This window comes from Ctenopharyngodon idella, chromosome 17 (genome assembly GCF_019924925.1).
Source record: "Ctenopharyngodon idella isolate HZGC_01 chromosome 17, HZGC01, whole genome shotgun sequence".
NCBI lineage: Eukaryota > Metazoa > Chordata > Actinopteri > Cypriniformes > Xenocyprididae > Ctenopharyngodon > Ctenopharyngodon idella.
The window spans coordinates 21459372-21478067 of NC_067236.1; the positions used below are offsets into that span (position 1 = coordinate 21459372).

The following is an 18696-nucleotide window of genomic DNA, read 5'->3' on the forward strand; positions in this document are numbered from 1 at the left end:
CAGGTACAGGGTCTCATTCGCAAAAAGGTGCATTTCGACATTCACAACATGTGCGTACACACATGAATTTGTTCTTAACTCTTTCCCCGCCATTGACGGAATTTCCTGTTTTTCCGTGTTTTCACTGTTATACGGTAGGGGGCACTATTACACATCTTCTGAAAGAGTACCGAATATCCTGATCAAAACACAGGCGAAGAAGAAGCAGAAACACGCGATAGCATATGTAAGCAGATGCATATGTAACGCAATCATCAACACTAAACCGCATTTAAATCAAAACTGCCTAATGTTACAGGATAAAATGTCGAAACCAGGATAAGGTACGGGACTGTGCAAGCTTTGGGGACTCGACCTACTCCATCTAAGTTTTGATCGTTGTTGTGAATCTGATCCAGACGTAGTTTTTTGCTCAAAATGTTGCTTTTTTTGTTATACTTACCCACATTCAAATGTTGATTAAAAAAAGAATGCATGAAGCGAGAATAAAACAGTTTTTTGTTTTGTTTTGTTAAAAAGCAGAGGGTCTGTTCTTTCTTTTGATTTATTGCATGTTTAGATGATATTCATACAACAAAATATTCTGGTGGCCATGAAACGTTTGTGAAAATGATCAAAAATGCTGGCGGGGAAAGAGTTAACCTCATTCTAACATTAATAAATTTATTATATAAATATTGCCTGCACAAGGTTAATAATTTGCATGAAACACGCTCAAACCATCTCCATATAAGGCCTTTCCACACATGCTTTCCTTTAGAGCCTTTCTTCATTCAGCAAATATAAGATGCTCTCTAAAGATGCACTCTCACCTGAGAGCATTGGCAGCAAGATCCTAAAAAAATGCCAATCCTCAAAACCAGCTCAAACACAATAAAAACCTTCTATACAGAGCCTGGTTACAGACCTATTATTATCCAGCTGTAGATACACATATCTGAGATTTTATTCAGAGGGACCTCGCAGCTTGGGCTATAACGCCCCAGAGAGTAGTTTATTGCGTATGTGTGGTTTCTGTTGTTCCTGGATTTTATCATGAATTGAGAATAAAGTTTAGTACGAAAGGTATATATCTTTGTGAAAACTTTTGTATGCAGATTTCTCACACAAATTGTGCATATGCACTGTTAGTGAATGAAACCCAATGCTAGTTGTTTGCATGTTTACACCTACCTGAAAATGGGAGTGTGTTGGGGATACAATCGGGACAGCAGATCAGCAGAAAAGGAATGCCTTCGTAAAGTCATTGGACGTCCCCTGGACTTTGAGGGGCACCCCAGTTCTGGAGACAAGGCTTCATCGCCTCCTTGTAGAAGTTCATTTTCCATCCTCTGCAGCTCTCGCTTTGCCTCCAACAGATGGCGCTTTCGTGCAATCTTCTCCAGTTGGTAATGTAACCTTTTGCGGCGCACACGGTTCTCAGCTCTGCGCAACGCATGGTGTTTCAGCAGTTCCTCCTGCACCACTCTTTTCCTGTCACCCATTAAGAGTGATGGTGGGAGTGTTTCAGCACTGTCTTCCTTCTCAGTCCTCTGACTTGATAAACCAATAGGAAGTATGAGATCTGTCTGAACCCCTGACTCCAGTGTTTCCTGTTCCCGGTGGGCTGCAAGCCTTTGCTTTTCTTGCAAGATCCACTGCTTGACTTTAGGTGCAAAAGAAACCAGAGTTTAGGGGAGCGCAAATAACAATTTGAAAGGACAATTTCCTAGTTATTGTCAGGTATTCAAGGTTCATTTGCTTTAATCTTTGACTAGGGCTGTGTGAAATGTTTCAAAATCAATTTATGAGTGGAACAAGTCCAAAATGAAAACATCTCAGCACAAAGTGTATACAATAAAAGAGATGTCTTAATCCATTACTTAAAAGCCTACGTTTTAAGAGAAATAAAGTTATAGAACATTAATATAGTTCAATCCTTCTCAATGCTATAAATATAGCATTAGACTCTCTTATAACAAAAGTACACTTCAGCATTGAATCCAGCATGTAAGCACCACATAGTGCGTCAATGTTTTCTGTACTCACTCTCAGTGTGCTGCTGTCGGAGACGTGCCTGCTCTCTTTCCAGATCTCTTTCCGCTCTTTTCTGTTCCATCTGAATCTCCTCTCTTAGACACTCGATGTACCACTGCTGCTCCTCTAGTCGCTGTCTGGGTGCTGTCCCATTGCCCTTCTCATGACAACTTGCTCCTGCAACCCTAAGCAAACAACAAACACAAACTCTAAGGATGACTAGTCAACCAGAAAATTACAGATAGCGCTGAAAAATTAGAATCCTTTTAACTTACTAAGTCTAATTTACTTCTATCCCTCATTTCTTTTGTTGTCTAAATACTCCCTGTAGTAACCAAGCAACACCATGTCAACTCTATAAACAATATTTTCTCCAGGGGGCTCATTACCAGTTCAACATTTAGAAACATCATGAACTTGTGCAATATATATGGTTCGAAAATTTACTGCTTCTGAATGAACAAAACATATTTACCTGGTGTCAGACGTGGGCAGGTTGAGCTCTGTAGAGCTGCAGACCAAACCTCCTTCACTGGTCTGCAAAGATCAAAATTAAAGCAAATATTACTACATTTTGTATTATATGCATTAATTGCATTACATAAAACAATAATGCCATTAGACATTTAATTAATCTCATAAGTTAATTAAAAGGTCACACGTGACATGGGCGGAAGTACCAATCTAGTGTCTACAAAGCAAACGTGCAAAGACACGTTCAAATGCCTTTTACAAAAAAAAGTTAAAACAATGATGTCAGACGATTTTGAAGTTATAGGAGAAAATGAGATTGAGTTTTTCACCCTACCGTGGTACTTCCTCCTACGTGACCTTTCCAACATGATTACGTAATGCGTGGCTCATCACAGAGCAAGTGCGAGACGAGCATTTTTGGCTAAAAAGTATATACATTTTTATTTTTTTTAGAAAATGACCGATCGTTTCGCTAGATAAGACCCTTATTCCTTGTCTGGGATCATGTAGACTCCTTTGAAGCTGCACTGAAACTGACATTTGGACCTTCAACACGTTGGTAACTGCTGAAGTCCACTATAAGGAGAAAAATCCTGGAATGTTTTCCTCAAAAACCTTAATTTCTTTTCGACTGAAGAAAGAAAGACATAAACATCTTGGATGACATGGGGGTGAGTAAATTATCAGGAAATTTTAATTCTGAAGTGAACTAATCCTTTAATGCATGTTAACTTTGGAAGCCTTTAAAAAAATTAATTAAATACCTCAATAAATCAGATATTTCTCAACAGATTGGGATCAGAGACATGATTTTTCGAAAGGTTTCTACATTAGCTAGGCATTTAGATTTAAAAAAATGCAAAAAAACATTTATTACAAGAACAATGCATTGCACAAATCAGACTAATATTTCTAGAAATGTATCCTAAATTTCTTAAAGTCTCCCCTTAACATCACTTACTATTTACAGTAAGTAAAAAATTCTGTCATCATTTACTCACCCTCATGTCAGTCCAAACCCAAAAGATTATTAAGTAGATTATTTCTTTAGACTAGTAGATAGAAGATATTTTTATTTTTTAATCTCATCATTATTGTCCATAATTTTTCAAGACATCGTTAAAATAATCCATTTGAATAGAGCGGTTTAATCCAAACCTTCTGCGAGACATGATCACTTTATATGATGAACAGATTTATTTTAACCTTTAATTCACATGTCAGCGAACATACGCAGAGATAATCAAACATGTTTGCTTGACATGCAAGAACAAACCTCATTGGTTCTTATGGAAGCTCAAATCTGCTTGAGTCACATGCAAGAACAAACCCCATTGGTCCCTGTATATCAAGCAAGTACTGCATGTACTTTTGCCATCTTATCTCAAGGTTATTTTTAGTGGATATATGCATTACAAAGCATGGACTGTACCCTTCTCCTCTCCCTCAGAACGGCTGCCTCTGCAGGATGGTTGAACCTGAACTTATGGAGTCCTCCTAAGGTAATCACTGCACCTTAGGGGAAATAGAGATGCACAATAAAACATCAGGATAGTCACGATATGTAATGTAAACACATTATTTTGTTTGTACATGAAATAGGTATGAAGGGTTGTTTTCTGCAGATTGCATTTACCTTGTGCAAGTCTGAAGGGCTCCGTGATTTCTCTGTCACTGACCATGCAGATGTTCCCTGAGACTGGCTTCAGAGTCACAACCCCGCTCTTATTCTCGATCTCACAGGAGGATCCTTCTGGCAAGACTGAGGGTTTGAGGTGCAAGTTAATCACTGCTGTCCACCTCAAACAATTAAATTGCCATACAGGTCTTCAGACAGGTTCAGACACATTACACTGTGAGTGATCAGATCACAAAACACATTGGATCCCATTTACACCGACCTATATAGAGCAATGCATTGATGATGTATTTTTGTAGGCCAACCCGGAAGTTTGCATCACCCTGGTTCCCTTGACAAAAAACCAATGAACCATGAACGCAACGAGGATGTGAAAGCAGATTCGTCAGTAGATGCGTTTTCCTGTTCATAATGGAGTTTAACGCCCCCGACAACCTCTGTAGTCCCATTTAGCCACTTGTTAACAACAGCCTTTTAAAGACAAATAAAAACTTAAACTGATGTATTTTATGTCTTACAATAAAACACGAAAATATCTTGAGTTTGTGTTAAAGGGGTGGTTGATTATGATTTCACTTCTTCCTGAGTCTCTCCATCAGTGTCGACTCCGGTTTGAACAATGTAAGGCTGAACACCATTACTGACAATCCTCATTTTGGCTGTGTGAGATTCTCCAGCTTTGTTGTTGTTGAGCAAGTGAAGCGTGAGCTGTTAAAGCTCCGCCCTCTTCTGGAAAGGGGGCCAGGAGCAGCTCATTTGCATTTAAAGGGACACACACAGAAACGGTGTGTTTTTGCTCAAATAGTGGCAAATTTGACAAGCTATAATAAATGATCTGTGGGGGATTTTGAGCTGAAACTTCACAGACACATTCTGGGGACACCAGAGAGGTGGCATTATAGGTCCCCTTTAACCACAGACATTTAACCAAAAGCCCACTGACTTCAGGACGATGGAACCGGAAGTGCTAAAATGCTAACTTGTCACAGGTTTTGGCCAACAAAAATACATCATCCCTACAGAACTCTATGTTAGTATCAGACGTAAACAGACCATAGTTGTCAAAGATGTTGAAATAAATATGAAATACCTATGTGAGGCTCTTCCAGATTGTCGCCCTGAGGCCCAATTCTTGTCACCCCTTCCTGTAACACCAAAATTAAACAAACATTAAAAGGAGCCAGTATGACCATTTAGTGCATGACACTCTTAAGCATGTCCAAAATGAATCATTTTCTTCTTCAATTTCTTAATTTTTGTTCCTTTCACACCTCAAAGCCTAGCAAGGGATTTGTGTACTGTTTATGAAGGCTGCTTATATAAGCCTGGATACATGGGCGCACAATCATTCCCAGGTGGTTTTAGCTTGTGAAGCAAGGAAACTGCTGAAATTGCAGTCTTTTACAGGCTTTCAGGACTAACCTCTTAGCACTGATTTACATACACCACTGAGTAACTCACTAAAATGTTCCAGCACAATCACAAAAAAGTACGAAAGAAGGAAAGTGAAAAGGAGGGGGCGAATATCTGGACCACATGACCATGGCTGTTTTACCTTCCTGTGAGAAGAATCTCAAGAGTTTTGCACACAGAACAAGAGTAGAAAAGACAGAAGAGAAATTAAGTTGAAGGGAGATTCTATTGGAGGGAAAAGAGAAAGAATCATTGGTTAATGACCTGAAAGAGCAAAGGATTTTGTAGAGAAAAGACTAGCTGAAGGCAATATGGATGTGACAGGAAAAAGCAATAAATAATTCTACCCGAAGGTGGTAGATGGTGACGCCTGTGCTGAGGACGTCTGGCTCCAGAGCGATGAGGTGAGGCAGAAGCGAGTGGATGAGAACTCCTGCTCTGTCCTGGTTAATGTCCACACTGTAGCGCTCCAAAAGGGCTCGCTTATCATGCCAACTGTCAGACCAGTCTTTAGTCAGCTGCTCCACCTGCAGAGGAAACATGAGAGACTGTGAAAATAAGCAAGTGAAAATATAAATGGAAAAAAACAGTGAATCGTCCTAGCGAGACAGTAACATGTGACGTGTCGCAATACAGTTACAGAATTGCTTATATAAGTACACCACTGTTCAAAAGAAATAAATACCTTTATAATGCATTAAATAGATCAAAAGTAAAGACATTTATAATATACAACAGATTTCTGAATATGCAAGGGTTCCCCTTACATGTTAAATCGTCATTTTGTGCCGGCATGTTTCTACAGTAACCCTAAACGGACAAACTGCTCTACAGAGCACATTTCCTTGACTAGCATCTCTCTTCTGTCTCAGGCGACAAAATTTTTGTCCTGTGTTGGCCACCATAGCTTCTCTATATTGCAATTCACAACCTCACCGCTAGATGCTGCTAAAATGTACACACTGCACCTTTAAGTACTGAGTAAAAACATTTAACTACATGTACTTATTATAGAGTTAGGGTTAGGATTAGGGTTTGGTTACGGTTAGTCGCATGTAATTGTTCATAATTTATAGTTATTACTACAGTAACTACACTGTAAAAGGACACTGTAAGATAAAGTGTTACTTATGGATCCCAAACCTTTGAACAGTAGTGTACATAAAAAAAGAGCTCCTACAGAGCAAGCTCAGAATTAATATCAGACTAACCTTCAGTTCATTCTGTAGGACTATATCAGACAAGCTACCTTCTCTCTCATCACTGAGAGATGGACTGGGGTTCCTCTGCTGTGGATGGAAAAGACAATTATCAGTCAGCAACTTTTGTCTTATATGAGTATGGAAATTTGGCTAGTATCATTGGATTTGTGGCACAATATCCTAACCAGGCACCTGTCAAGTGTCTGCTAATCCTAACCAGCTGCAACGGTCAAGAGCACAGGACAAGACTTGGTTTCCTTTATTGTTGATGTGAAATTTGGACAGTGAAAACTCATTTGTCCAAATTCTCACTCCATATAGCTCATTAGTACACCTCAAATATGTTCTAAGTGGTTTGACTTTTTCAAAGAAGACACTCAGCAGATTATTGCAGAAGTGAAAGCAGTTTCAAAAAATGAAAGTGTAAAATGGTTACAGAAGTTTACTGTAAAGCCAATGAATTGAATTTAACATTGTATATTTTACAGAAAATATATATTTTACAAAATAATGGACTCTAAAATTGCTAAAATAAATAAATAAATATCAATAAAATAAAAATCAAACCATATGTCTAACCAAATTTGAAGTTGATTTCACAAAATTTGAGCCCGCTAAAAGGTTTTAAAGTTCCACGGAAATGCAATGTCCAATTTTAAAGCAGTTTTCACAGGATTAATTTTTTTGAAGTGTTTACACATTCAAAAGATACCTATGATGATTACCAAAATAATGTGATAGGGTAAAAAAGACAATAAAAAACCATGCCAAGTGTCCCGTTACCAGGACAGTGACACTTTCAGATACCATTTCAAAGCCGAGCAGCATGCTCTTCAGACGATCAATTTCCTCTCGCAGTTCTCTGATCAACCTCACGTTGGCGTCCTGCGGTAAAACAAGTTTTTTTTAGTTTCCTTTAAAGGATTAGTTCACTTCAGAATTAAAATTTCCTGATAATTTACTCACCCCCATGTCATCCAAGATGTTTATGTCTTTCTTTCTTCAGTCGAAAAGAAATTAAGGTTTTTGAGGAAAACATTCCAGTTACCAACGGGTTGAAGGTCCAAATGTCAGTTTCAGTGCCGCTTCAAAGGGCTCTACATGATCCCAGACAAGGAATAAGAGTCTTATCTAGCGAAACAATCTGTAATTTTCAAAAAAAATAAAAAATGTATATATTTTTTAACCACAAATGCTCGTCTTGCACTGCTCTGCAATGCGCCACGCATTACGTAATCATGTTGGAAAGGTCACTTCAAACTTCAAAATCGTCCAACATCGTTGTTTTACCTTTTTTTGTAAAGGCCGTTTGACTTAGTCTTTGCACGTTCGCTTTGTAAACACTGGATCAGTACTTTAGCCTACATCACGCATGACCTTTTCAACGTGATTACGTAATGCGAGAAGTCATGGACGCGCATCACAGAGCATTTGTGGTTAAAAAGTATATCATTTTCATTTTTTTTAGAAAATGACCGATCATTTTGCTAGATAAGACCCTTGTTCCTCGTCTGGGATCATGTAGAGCTCTTTGAAGCTGCACTGAAACTGCAATTTGGACCTTCAACCTGTTGAACCCCAGTGAAGTCCACTATATGGAGAAAAATGGAATTTTTATTTTTGACTGAAGAAAGTAAGACATAAACATCTTGGATGACATGGGGGTGAGAAAATTATCAGGAAATTTTAATTCTGAAGTGAACTAATCCTTTAACTTTAACTCACAAAAAAGTATGTTTTGCAGGCATTTAGACACACCTCATTGACTCTTGGCTTGTTGACAATGTTCCTGGCGTGAGCTGCGTAGCGGAGGGTGCTCAGAGTCTCGTTGTAACTGCTGCTGGATGGCGAGACAGCTGGCGGAAAATTAATCTCAGAATCACTTCTTCTGGCACTGCAACAAACACCAATTTTTTCAGTCTAAATGACTTACTTGCAATCATGATGGTTTTGGAGTTGCCGCCCAGACTGTCTTTGAGAAGCCAGGTGAGGACAGAGTCCCTGTAGGGAATGAAGCAGTGTCTGCGCCCGCTGCCCGACAGAGAGCTGGACTGGCTGCCCACGGTGCTCCCTTCACCCTCACTGAGCACACTGTTAATGCTCTGACTGCTGCTGGACATCTGAGAGTTTTGGGCTAGGAAAACAAAAATTGAAATGTGATGACAAGCGAGATAAGGAAGGATGTTGAGAGTAAAGAAGGTCAGTGCCTACCAAGAGCGGAGATGACAATGCCAAGAGTGACAAGAGATTTGTTGATGTTGGCTCCTTCTGTTATTCGGTCTCTGCAGTATTGAGGGTCTGCTCGTTCACTGACACAGCACAAAGAGAATCAGAGTCACAACTTTACTCTTCACCATTACGCTTGCAGAGATCACCCACTAGGGGGCATATATCATGGTTCTCTATCATGGTCAGTAAAAGCCATATTTGAGATCAGGGGTGTCCAATCCTGCTCCTAGAGGACCACTGTCCTGCAAAGTTTAGCTCCAACCCCAGTTAAACACACCTGAACCAGCTACTCAAGGTCTTACTAGGCATACTAAAAACTTCCAGGTAGGTGTGTTGAGGCAGTTTGGAGATAAACTCTGCAGGACAGTGGACTTCCAGAACCAGGACACCCTTGATCTAGATTACAAATGGCGACTTTATAGGATCTTTACTGCTTGAAAGAAATGATTGTTTAAGTTCAAACAAAGACACTAACCTGCCAGCCAGGTCCACCAAGTTGATCTTGCTCACTATTTCTGAAGGAAGGTTATTTTCTAGAATAGCCTATAAAAAAGAAAACACTGGTCTCACAATAATACACACTAAACTGAAGAAAAAACTGATGAAAATCAGAAACTGCCAAATTGCTGTAAATGTCACAAATAATTACAAAGAAACTGCAAATAATACATTGAATTAAACATTACATTTTAAAGTAACGAAACAGTATTTTCTTGTAAAACATTCTCCAGAAATACAGTATTTGTTTTATTTACTACTTCTAAAAATAATTTTTACAGTGTTTAGGGATTTTTTATGTTTTTATAAGGAGTCTCTTGTTCTCAGCAAGGCTGCATTTATTTGATCAAACTACAGGAAAAGCAGTAATATTGTGAAATATTATTACAATTTAAAATAACTATTTTCTATTTGAATATATTTTAAAATGCAATTGATTCCTGTAATGGCAAAGCTAAATTTTCAGCATCATTACTCCAGTCTTCAGTCACATGATCCTTCAGAAATCATTCTAATATGCTGATTTGGTATTCAAAAAACATTTTTTATTACTATTATTATTAATGTTGAAAACAGTTGTAATCCTTAATATTCTTGTGGAGACTGTAACACATTTTTTCAGGGTTCTCTGATGAATAGAAAGTTCAAAATAACAGCATTTATTAGAAATAGAAATCTTTTGATCAATGTAATGTATCCTTGCTGTATAAAAGTATTAACAACTAAAAAATTCTCTCATAAATAACACCCTCATGTCATTTCAAACCCACAAGACTTTCGTTCATCTTCAGAACACAAATGAAGATATTTTTGATGAAATCTGAGAGCTTTCTGTCCCTCCATAGAGATTCAATGCAACTACCACTTTCTAGGTCCAGAAAGATATTAAAGACATCATTAAAGTACTCCAGTGGTTTAACCTCAATTTGAGTGTGAGTGCTTTGTTTGTGCAAAAAAACAATTTACCAATTTATTTACAAATTAATATTATCCAAAGCATGTTCACGCAACAATGTCAGCTCTCGCGTCAACACAACACGCATGCATTGTGGTGCTCTCGTGAACGTGCGTTGCAGAAAAATATTTTTTTGCAGATCAATAGGTTTCATTAAAAATATCTTAATTTGAGTTCCGAAAGTTGCGGGTCTTGCGGGTGTGGAACGACACGAGGGTGAGTAATTAATGACAGAATTTTCATTTTTGGGTGAACTAACCCTTTACTTACACTTTTTGGCACTTGGATAGTGAAGTAAGAAAATATCCAGTATGACTTGCAGGCATTTAGAGCTTTAAGGTGCTTTAACCAGTCATACAACTACACTAGTTTAATGCAGTTTGCATTTTAAACGAATGGGAGATCTTCAGATGCTATGGACATGATCAGAGATTCAAACCTGTGTGTATTGAATAGTAAAGATGGCATGAGATCGACTGCTGGCGTCATGAACGTGTGTAGCGGCTGTGATGCGGTTAGCGATGCCCTCCTCGAGCAGATCCACTGCTTGTTTGTAGTCGGTCACTACATGCTGAGAAAGACCTATGATAAACACATGATAATATCATCATCCTTTCCACAATCTGAGTCACAGATACTCTCTTCCTGCCTGAGAATGACACTTACTGTAAAAGGAACAAAATCAGGAAGAGATGATGATAAATCCTCTTTTAATATGAAGTGGACTGCGGTGCTAAAACATTAATTGGTCTTTTACGGTGTAATTGGGCCTGAGTTTAGCCCCAGTTGCTATGTGCATGTGTGTACAGTGACCACAAACTTTTCAAGAAAAGCATTTACATTACACTGTGATTTGTTAGGTTTTAAATTATAATATATTTTAGTATTTGGATGATTTCTGGTTGTTAATCTGTCAGGAATTAACAAAAGTTAAAAATAATTGGGCAAAATGGCAAGAAAAATTAATATAGTTGTGAGAAAAAGTATTTATATTGTTATTTAATGCTAAGAAAATTCATATACGTAATGTCAAGTATCCAAAGTGTCCAAATACTTTTTGAGGTCACTGTTTACATGTGTGAGAAAGACATCTTGGTCAAAACACAATGCCTTTCTACTCAGCTCCTAGCGGCCACATGGAAGTGAAGTCACTTCCTTTGCTGCACTGGGCTTTCTCCTAATACACACAATGACTGGATGTTGGACAAGAAGGAAGAGAGAGAGCAAAAGAAAGAGGAAGAACAGATGCAGTCCTACAAGCTGGCCACTTTCAACACAAGCTGTGGTGGGAATTGAGTTACATATGCAAACAGTAAGGAATGAATAACTTATGTACAAAATTACTTCTTTAAAGGATTAGTTCACTTCAGAACTAAAATTTCCTGATAATTTACTCACCCCCATATCATCCAAGATGTTTATGTCTTTCTTCAGTCGAAAAGAAATTAGGGTTTTTGAGAAAAACATTCCAGGATTTTTCTCTATAGTGGACTTCAACAGTTACCAACGGGCTGAAGGTCCAAACTGCAGTTTCAGTGCAGCTTCAAAGAGCTCTACATGATCCCAGACGAGGAATAAGGGTCTTATCTAGCGAAACCATCAGTCATTTTCTAAAAAATAAAAAAATAAAAATTCATATACCTTTCAACCACAAATGCTCGTTTTGCACTAGCTCTGCGATGTGCCACGCATTACGTAATCATGTTGGAAAGGTCACGTGTGACGTAGGCGGAAGTACCGACCCAGTGTCTACAAACCGAATGTGCAAAGACTAAGTCAAATGGCCTTTACAAAAAAAAAGTAAAACAACAATGTCGAACGATTTTGAGGTTGGAGGAAAAAAATGAGATGGAGTACTTCCGCCTACGTCACACGTGACCTTTCCAACATGATTACGTAATGCGTGGCACATCGCAGAGCAGTGCAAGATGAGCATTTGTAGTTAAAAAGTATATAAATTGTTATTTCTTTTAGAAAATGACAGATGGTTTCGGTAGATAAGACCCTTATTCCTCATCTGGGATCATGTAGAGCTCTTTGAAGCTGCACTGAAACTGCAATTTGGACCTTCAACCCGTTGGTAACTGTTGAAGTCCACTATATGGAGAAAAATCCTGGAATGTTTTCCTCAAAAACCCTAATTTCTTTTCGACTGAAGAAAGAAAGACTAACATCTTGGATGACATGGGGGTGAGTAAATTATCAGGAAATTTTAATTCTGAAGTGAACTAATCTTTTAATAATAAAACAACCATTCATTACACGTTATAACACAGCGAGCGCTTTCCTCGTGTTTTTTCAAGTGTAAGATAAACAAGAGGTAATCGACTTTGTTTGAAGGGAATTCACTAGACTTTACCAGTTTTGTTCTTTCTATAACAAATCAGCTTGAAGGCCATTTTAAGTTTGCCACGTGAACTCACCCTGCACATAGGGCCCCTTCTCTGGGTGTTCTCGAACCCTCAGGGGTGCTGGCTTCTTCTGCTCTGCACCTCTCAGCAGATCGCGGACACGCTCATTATAGATCTCTAAAAAACTGAGAGGGAAAACAAAAGGTTGTGATTTGCTTTCGCTTACAGGCATATTTCTTGCTTCATTTTTGGGATATGTTTGTTGGTACTGTTGGAAAGTGTCAAAGAAAAAGAAACTGAGGGTTTCCCTCTTACCTTATTTCAACTCTACAGCTCTGTCCATCTGCAGATTCAACTCCAGACCTAAAAAGACCCTTATGAAATGATAAAAAAGGCTTATTTTGTAAGAAAACATTCAAAGATAACCCCATGGATAATGTAAAATGGCAGTGATGGTAAAGAAATTTCATTATTAAAGGGTTAGTTCACCCACAAATTTAGATATATTGAATTAAACCTGAGAATTTTCCATCCCTCCACTGAAAGTCTTCAAAAAAAATTTAGGCCTAAAACGTTCATAAAAGTAATCCATATGAATTAAGTGGTTTAATCCAAGTCTTCCAAAAACAATTGTTTTTAATGATCATTGATCAATGCACATATATGGAGCACATCAAATATGGTAAACAGAAGCTCAACCAAGCATGTTGATCTTCCATTTTCTTTTTAAATCATTCATCTCTTCAGAAGACATGGATTAAACCGCAATCTCTTTATCGACTTTTTGAAGCGTCAGAGTTTGATTGCGTAGATTTTCAATGAAGGTACAGAAATATTCAACTCTTTTGAAGATGAAGGAAATTTTGGGTTTGGCTCATCCAAGTTTTATAAATGGGAGTGATTGGAGGATGAGGATGGGAAGTCCAAAAATTTGCATCCATCGATCATAAAACGGCTCTGGGAGTTAGTGAAGGCCTTCTAAAGTGAATCGATGCATTTGTGTAAGACAAATATCCTCATTTAAAACTTTATAGAGTAAAACAACAAGCTTCCTGCGTGACAGCCATACGCATTTAACTTGCGCCTAAAAAGCGTTAACTTCTGCAACATAGTACACAATGACATGACGTTCTACACGTTATAACGTAAGACATAGCGTAGTACGCCATGGTGTAGCGTAGTTTGTCATGTCATTGAGTCGATTAAGCATATTTGTCTTACACAAACGCATCGATTCACTTCAGAAGGCCTTTATTTACTCCCCAGAGTCATGTGGAGTACGTTTTATGATCAATGATTGCATTTTTTTGGGCTTCAAAATCTCATCCTCCATTCACTCCCATTATAAAGCTTGGACGAGCCAGGATATTTTTAATATAACTCTGACTGTGTTCATCTGAAAGAAGATAGTCATATGCACCTAGGATGGCTTGAGGGTGAGTAAATCATGGTGTCATTTTCATTTTTGGGTGAACTAACCCTTTAATGCCAGTGACTTACTTGACAGATCCTTGGTGTCAGCCCAATGGAGTCCTGCAAAGATGAAGACGCATAATATTTAATTTGAAATAAAGCTTCATCAATGACTTTATGTCATGCTAGTGCTGTTACTCACCGGAGTACCCATCATGGTGTATGTTTTCCCTGAGCCCGTCTGTCCGTATGCAAACAGACACACATTATACCCCTCCGAAGCCCCAGACAGGACACACACCCCCAAGTCCTGAAACACCTAAAGGAGACGGCACAATTTTTTAGATTCATTTTTCAAAATCTAAAAATTTTTTCTAATTTAAAAAAGTAGAATGTTTCATTGTAATCTGTTAATAAGTCATTTTTTATGTTTTCTGGCAAGGTGCTGAAATTCTTGTTCTGAGCTCTTTGAATGAGTTTGTTGAGAGAGCGTGATTGTTGATCCATGTTTGTTTGAGAAAGAGAGAGAGAGAGCCAGCCTGGTCTTTGAAGGTTATCTGCGTATGTGTATGTTTAGAGCAAAGAGAATGTGCTGCGTCTGTGTTTGTCTGAGACCCTCAGAGTGTGCGGAGATCAAGCTTTTGCCTCTTTAACTGTAAGGAGAGAAGAAATAAAAACACAGAGGCCTACTGCTCTCTCACCAGCCCCACTTGGACTCCTTTATTTTCCTCTTTCTCTTCCTTGAGAAGTCATTGAACTCCTGTGTCTTAACGAGATCTCCTTGACAGCATGTTGTCCATCTCAGCCCTACGCTGGCATTTACCCTGTGTTTATGTTACACTTCATATGTCAGTTTGACACCCTGGACATGTTAAAAAAAACAAGCCATATCAACAACCCCCATTATGTATAGTGACAGTGTAGATGAGTAATAAAAGTCATTGTACACTGTCATTTTTACAGAAAAACTGGCAGCTGACACAAATGACACTAAAATAGTGCAATAAACATTAATTTAACCCTCTGGTCCTTTTCGTTTAGGGGTCACACTTGGCTCCTTCATGGTCAAAAGTGACCGAAGCCTTGAAATGTAACTTTTTTGTTTTTCAGGAACACCAATGTAATATATTTTGATCAATAACATTTTCTGATTATTCATTAAAATGTTGAGGGTATTTTATGATACTATGCAATATTTATACATTTTTTATTAGCTATTTTTCCCCATTGAAAATAATGCACAATTTTTTTCTAATACATTTTTAAAATATTTTTTTAATTAAAGCAGTATATATATATATATATATATATTTTTTTTTTTAAATACTTATTTTTATTTAGTTCATTCTCAAAGACTACTTTTTGTCAGGTTTTACATTTTTTTGGTTTGAAATGTTGATTTGAAGTGTCAGTTTTTGCATTAATTACTGACTACAGTCAAACCTGAACACAGAGGAGGACATTTTGTTACACATAACATCAAAAGTCAATAACAATGTAACAAAAATGAACAGGTATGTTTTCTCACAGCTTAATAAATCTGGGTCTGATCTGATTTCAACCTCTTATTTGAGTCTTTTGACTCAATTTTACCATATTGTTACAGCCACACCGGTTCATTTGTGTGTTTATAATAATAGTGTGTTGTGTGTGTGTTTTACAGTGTACGTCTCAAAGAGAAAGCATGTGCACACTATAAAAATGTTTATCAGCTAACACATGAGAAACAAAGCAAAATCTGAAGCTATTTGACTGGACAGTATTTACTCAGTAAATGGCACTGTAATGTTTTCTAATAAAGGAGGTATTAATTGCAAACAACGAGGATAATGCCTAACTACCAAAAGTTTGTTTTTCCACTCACCCTTGTCTATCTTCATGAACTTTCAAAAGAGTTACAAAAATACATAAAAGACATCTTTGTGTACTACAGGTGTGGGAGAGAGAAAGTAATTTGACCTTCACATCCATTGAAAACCCAGTGAGTCAGCAAAACAAGAGACTCTCTCAGGGTATTGTAACCCAGGTATGTATTTGGCAGAGATGAGAAGAGTCCTGGGGCCGGGCCGGCCTCTGTGTAGGGTGTGAATGGAGACTAATTGGGATGCTGTCTGCAGGGAGAGCGGATCAGCATCTAGCAGCCGCTTCTGTCTGACTCAATCTAATTAGCCTGAGCTCGATTCTTCAGCTTGAAAGAATCAGTGAGGGAGCTTGTTAAAGGAGTTCATCTGAACTCACTCTCCACTGAACTCAGCTCACGTTAGATGCTTTCCACTGTCACAGCACTCTCTTTTTAATTTGCTCTCTTTGTCACTACTGGACTTTAGCCAAAGCACTCTTCAAGTCTCAAACAAGTTCTTAAACAGCAATATATGAGTGTTTATGACTTAAAGTAGTGAACTAACACATGATATGGGCTGTGTTTGAAATCGCCGCCTATACCCTCAATCATTATTCCCTACATTAGTCTACTAATATAGTCGTATGCGTCGTTTGTGCTTGCTTTTTAATGATCATTTGAAACTTAGCAAACTGGCAGCTCCAGTAGTAATGAAAAGATTTTTATTGTACTCTGTAGCTATGTTTCCATCCACCTATTTTTATGCCCATTTTGAGATCGCATAAAAAGCGCTGGATGGAAACGCCAAAAACTTATGCGCTCAAATGAGGCAAATTAAACACTTTTACCAAATAAAATTTCCTTGATGCACATAAAAAAAAAAAGACGTGACTTTGCAATGGGACTGCATAACTGGACCAACCAGCAGATCGATCTCATTGTAAAGCATCTGAAATGCTGTTTCGGTCATTCTGTAATGCCTGAGCAATGTCTGCTGTTAAAGTGGCTGGGTATAATTCCCTCCCAGAAGCGCTTCACACGACTGCATTCACAAGCACCAGGCATCTGAATGCAACATGACAGCGTTTATTAAGTTTCGCCTGTGTGCTCTGAGGCACAGGTGATTTATTATATACAAAAATTATTATATACAGTGGCTCCTACTGCAGCAACCTCCAATTTCTTAATGATATTTAGCACCAGTTTATCATCAGAAAATGAAGATTTTGTTCTCTTTGATTCAATGGATGAAAATTGTATTCCAAATTTGTTAAATTCACAAGTTTAGATGGAAACATAGCTTGTGATGGAAAATAGCATGTATAAACTTAAATTAAACAATTTAAAACTTAAAAAGGAATGTATACCTGTATGACATTACACTGTACTCACATTGGACCAGCGGTTAGGAAAACGGATGGATGATTTTGTTGAGACGTGGAAATTTATTCGGTGCGAACCTCACAGAGCATTATGGGTATTCTCTAGCTGTTGAGCATACATTGGTTGTACACTCATTATTGACTGCATTATGGGATTGAATGAGTACACTTAAAAAAGTCCACTACAAATGGCTATCTCCTCAAATAGTGCCCTATTTAAGGATATAGGGAGCGATTTTGGACACAGCAATGTAATTTGTCTGACTACACTAAAAAAAAAAAAAACTTGCTCACTTGTGCTCCTAATTTAATCAAATTTAATAAAATAAAAACAGTATTAATGATAATAATAATAATAATACTTAAAGACTTTGGCCAAAATAGAATTAAATCCCCATCTAAGATCAAGTGTGTGCATTCAGTTATGAATATGCGCATGTGTACAGGCATAGGAAACCTTGGACAAAAGCATCTGATATTGGCTTTCCTCCTTTTTCCTCATACAACAAACAAAAACAAATGTACGTCTGGTCACAATGCAAGAGGAAAGCTGAATATAGAGTTGATTCTGGACAGGAAGTTGTCCAGAAGGTCAGTGCTTTAGGCAACATGTGATCCCAAAGACCCTTTTGAGGAGATGCTCAGTCTGGGAGGGGCAAATCCAAAAGTGGGGCAGTGGAAAGGAAGGGTCAGGCGGTCTAAATTATAGGACATGACATCTTTCAATAACAAACAACACCATTATGGGTTCGGTCTTGGCCTCCCAGTGAAAGAGTTTAAAAGACGAGGCTGAGCACAGGATGCTTTAGGACGAATAATGCAAGCAGAAAAGAAGGATGGATACGAAAGGTTGGAGGGAAACTCCACTCCATTAATAAACTGTTAGTGCGTAATACACCCACTTTAAAATCCTAAAGCCTGTAATCAGAGTGTGGAGAGCTACAGTGAAGAGAGGCTCTTTAATGTGGCTTTCTTAATAGCCACCTCTGAAAAACTCCTTGTTTCTTGTGAGATCTCATGGGGAGTGCCAACTGAAGCCCATCCAAATTAAGGGCCAGCACAGACCACAGACCAATACGTCAGTCCCGCTTTTATACACGCAGCAAAAAACACTGAAACACATGGTTTACATTGCAGGGACTTGTAAATATGCAAGGAACACAAATAAATATTTATATTAAAAAAAAAATAATCAAAAACTCAATATTAAAAAAATAATACTTTTATTCAGCAAGGACACATTAAATTGATCAAAAGTGACAGTAAAGACATTTAAAATGTTAC

General features: G+C 37.9%; 1 protein-coding gene across 2 annotated transcripts in view; it reads right to left on the minus strand.

The window, feature by feature from the left end:
- Positions 1-18696, minus strand: part of stard9 (StAR-related lipid transfer (START) domain containing 9) — a 50560-nt gene that overhangs the window by 14368 nt on the left and 17496 nt on the right. Inside the window, exons 4-21 of one of the 2 annotated variants that reach the window (XM_051868579.1) lie at positions 14393-14509; positions 14278-14310; positions 13093-13151; positions 12850-12962; positions 10866-11008; positions 9449-9516; positions 8956-9053; positions 8678-8878; positions 8503-8600; positions 7552-7629; positions 6754-6831; positions 5890-6069; positions 5220-5274; positions 4127-4252; positions 3923-4005; positions 2492-2553; positions 2029-2201; positions 1174-1645 (exon numbers count right to left, since the gene is read on the minus strand). In XM_051868579.1, coding sequence (XP_051724539.1) covers positions 1174-1645; positions 2029-2201; positions 2492-2553; positions 3923-4005; positions 4127-4252; positions 5220-5274; positions 5890-6069; positions 6754-6831; positions 7552-7629; positions 8503-8600; positions 8678-8878; positions 8956-9053; positions 9449-9516; positions 10866-11008; positions 12850-12962; positions 13093-13151; positions 14278-14310; positions 14393-14509 — 2237 coding nt within the window. Of the gene's footprint in view, positions 1-1173; positions 1646-2028; positions 2202-2491; positions 2554-3922; positions 4006-4126; positions 4253-5219; positions 5275-5684; positions 5725-5889; positions 6070-6753; positions 6832-7551; positions 7630-8502; positions 8601-8677; positions 8879-8955; positions 9054-9448; positions 9517-10865; positions 11009-12849; positions 12963-13092; positions 13152-14277; positions 14311-14392; positions 14510-18696 lie in introns of those variants that run through there. The other variant, XM_051868580.1, reaches the window with a different exon arrangement.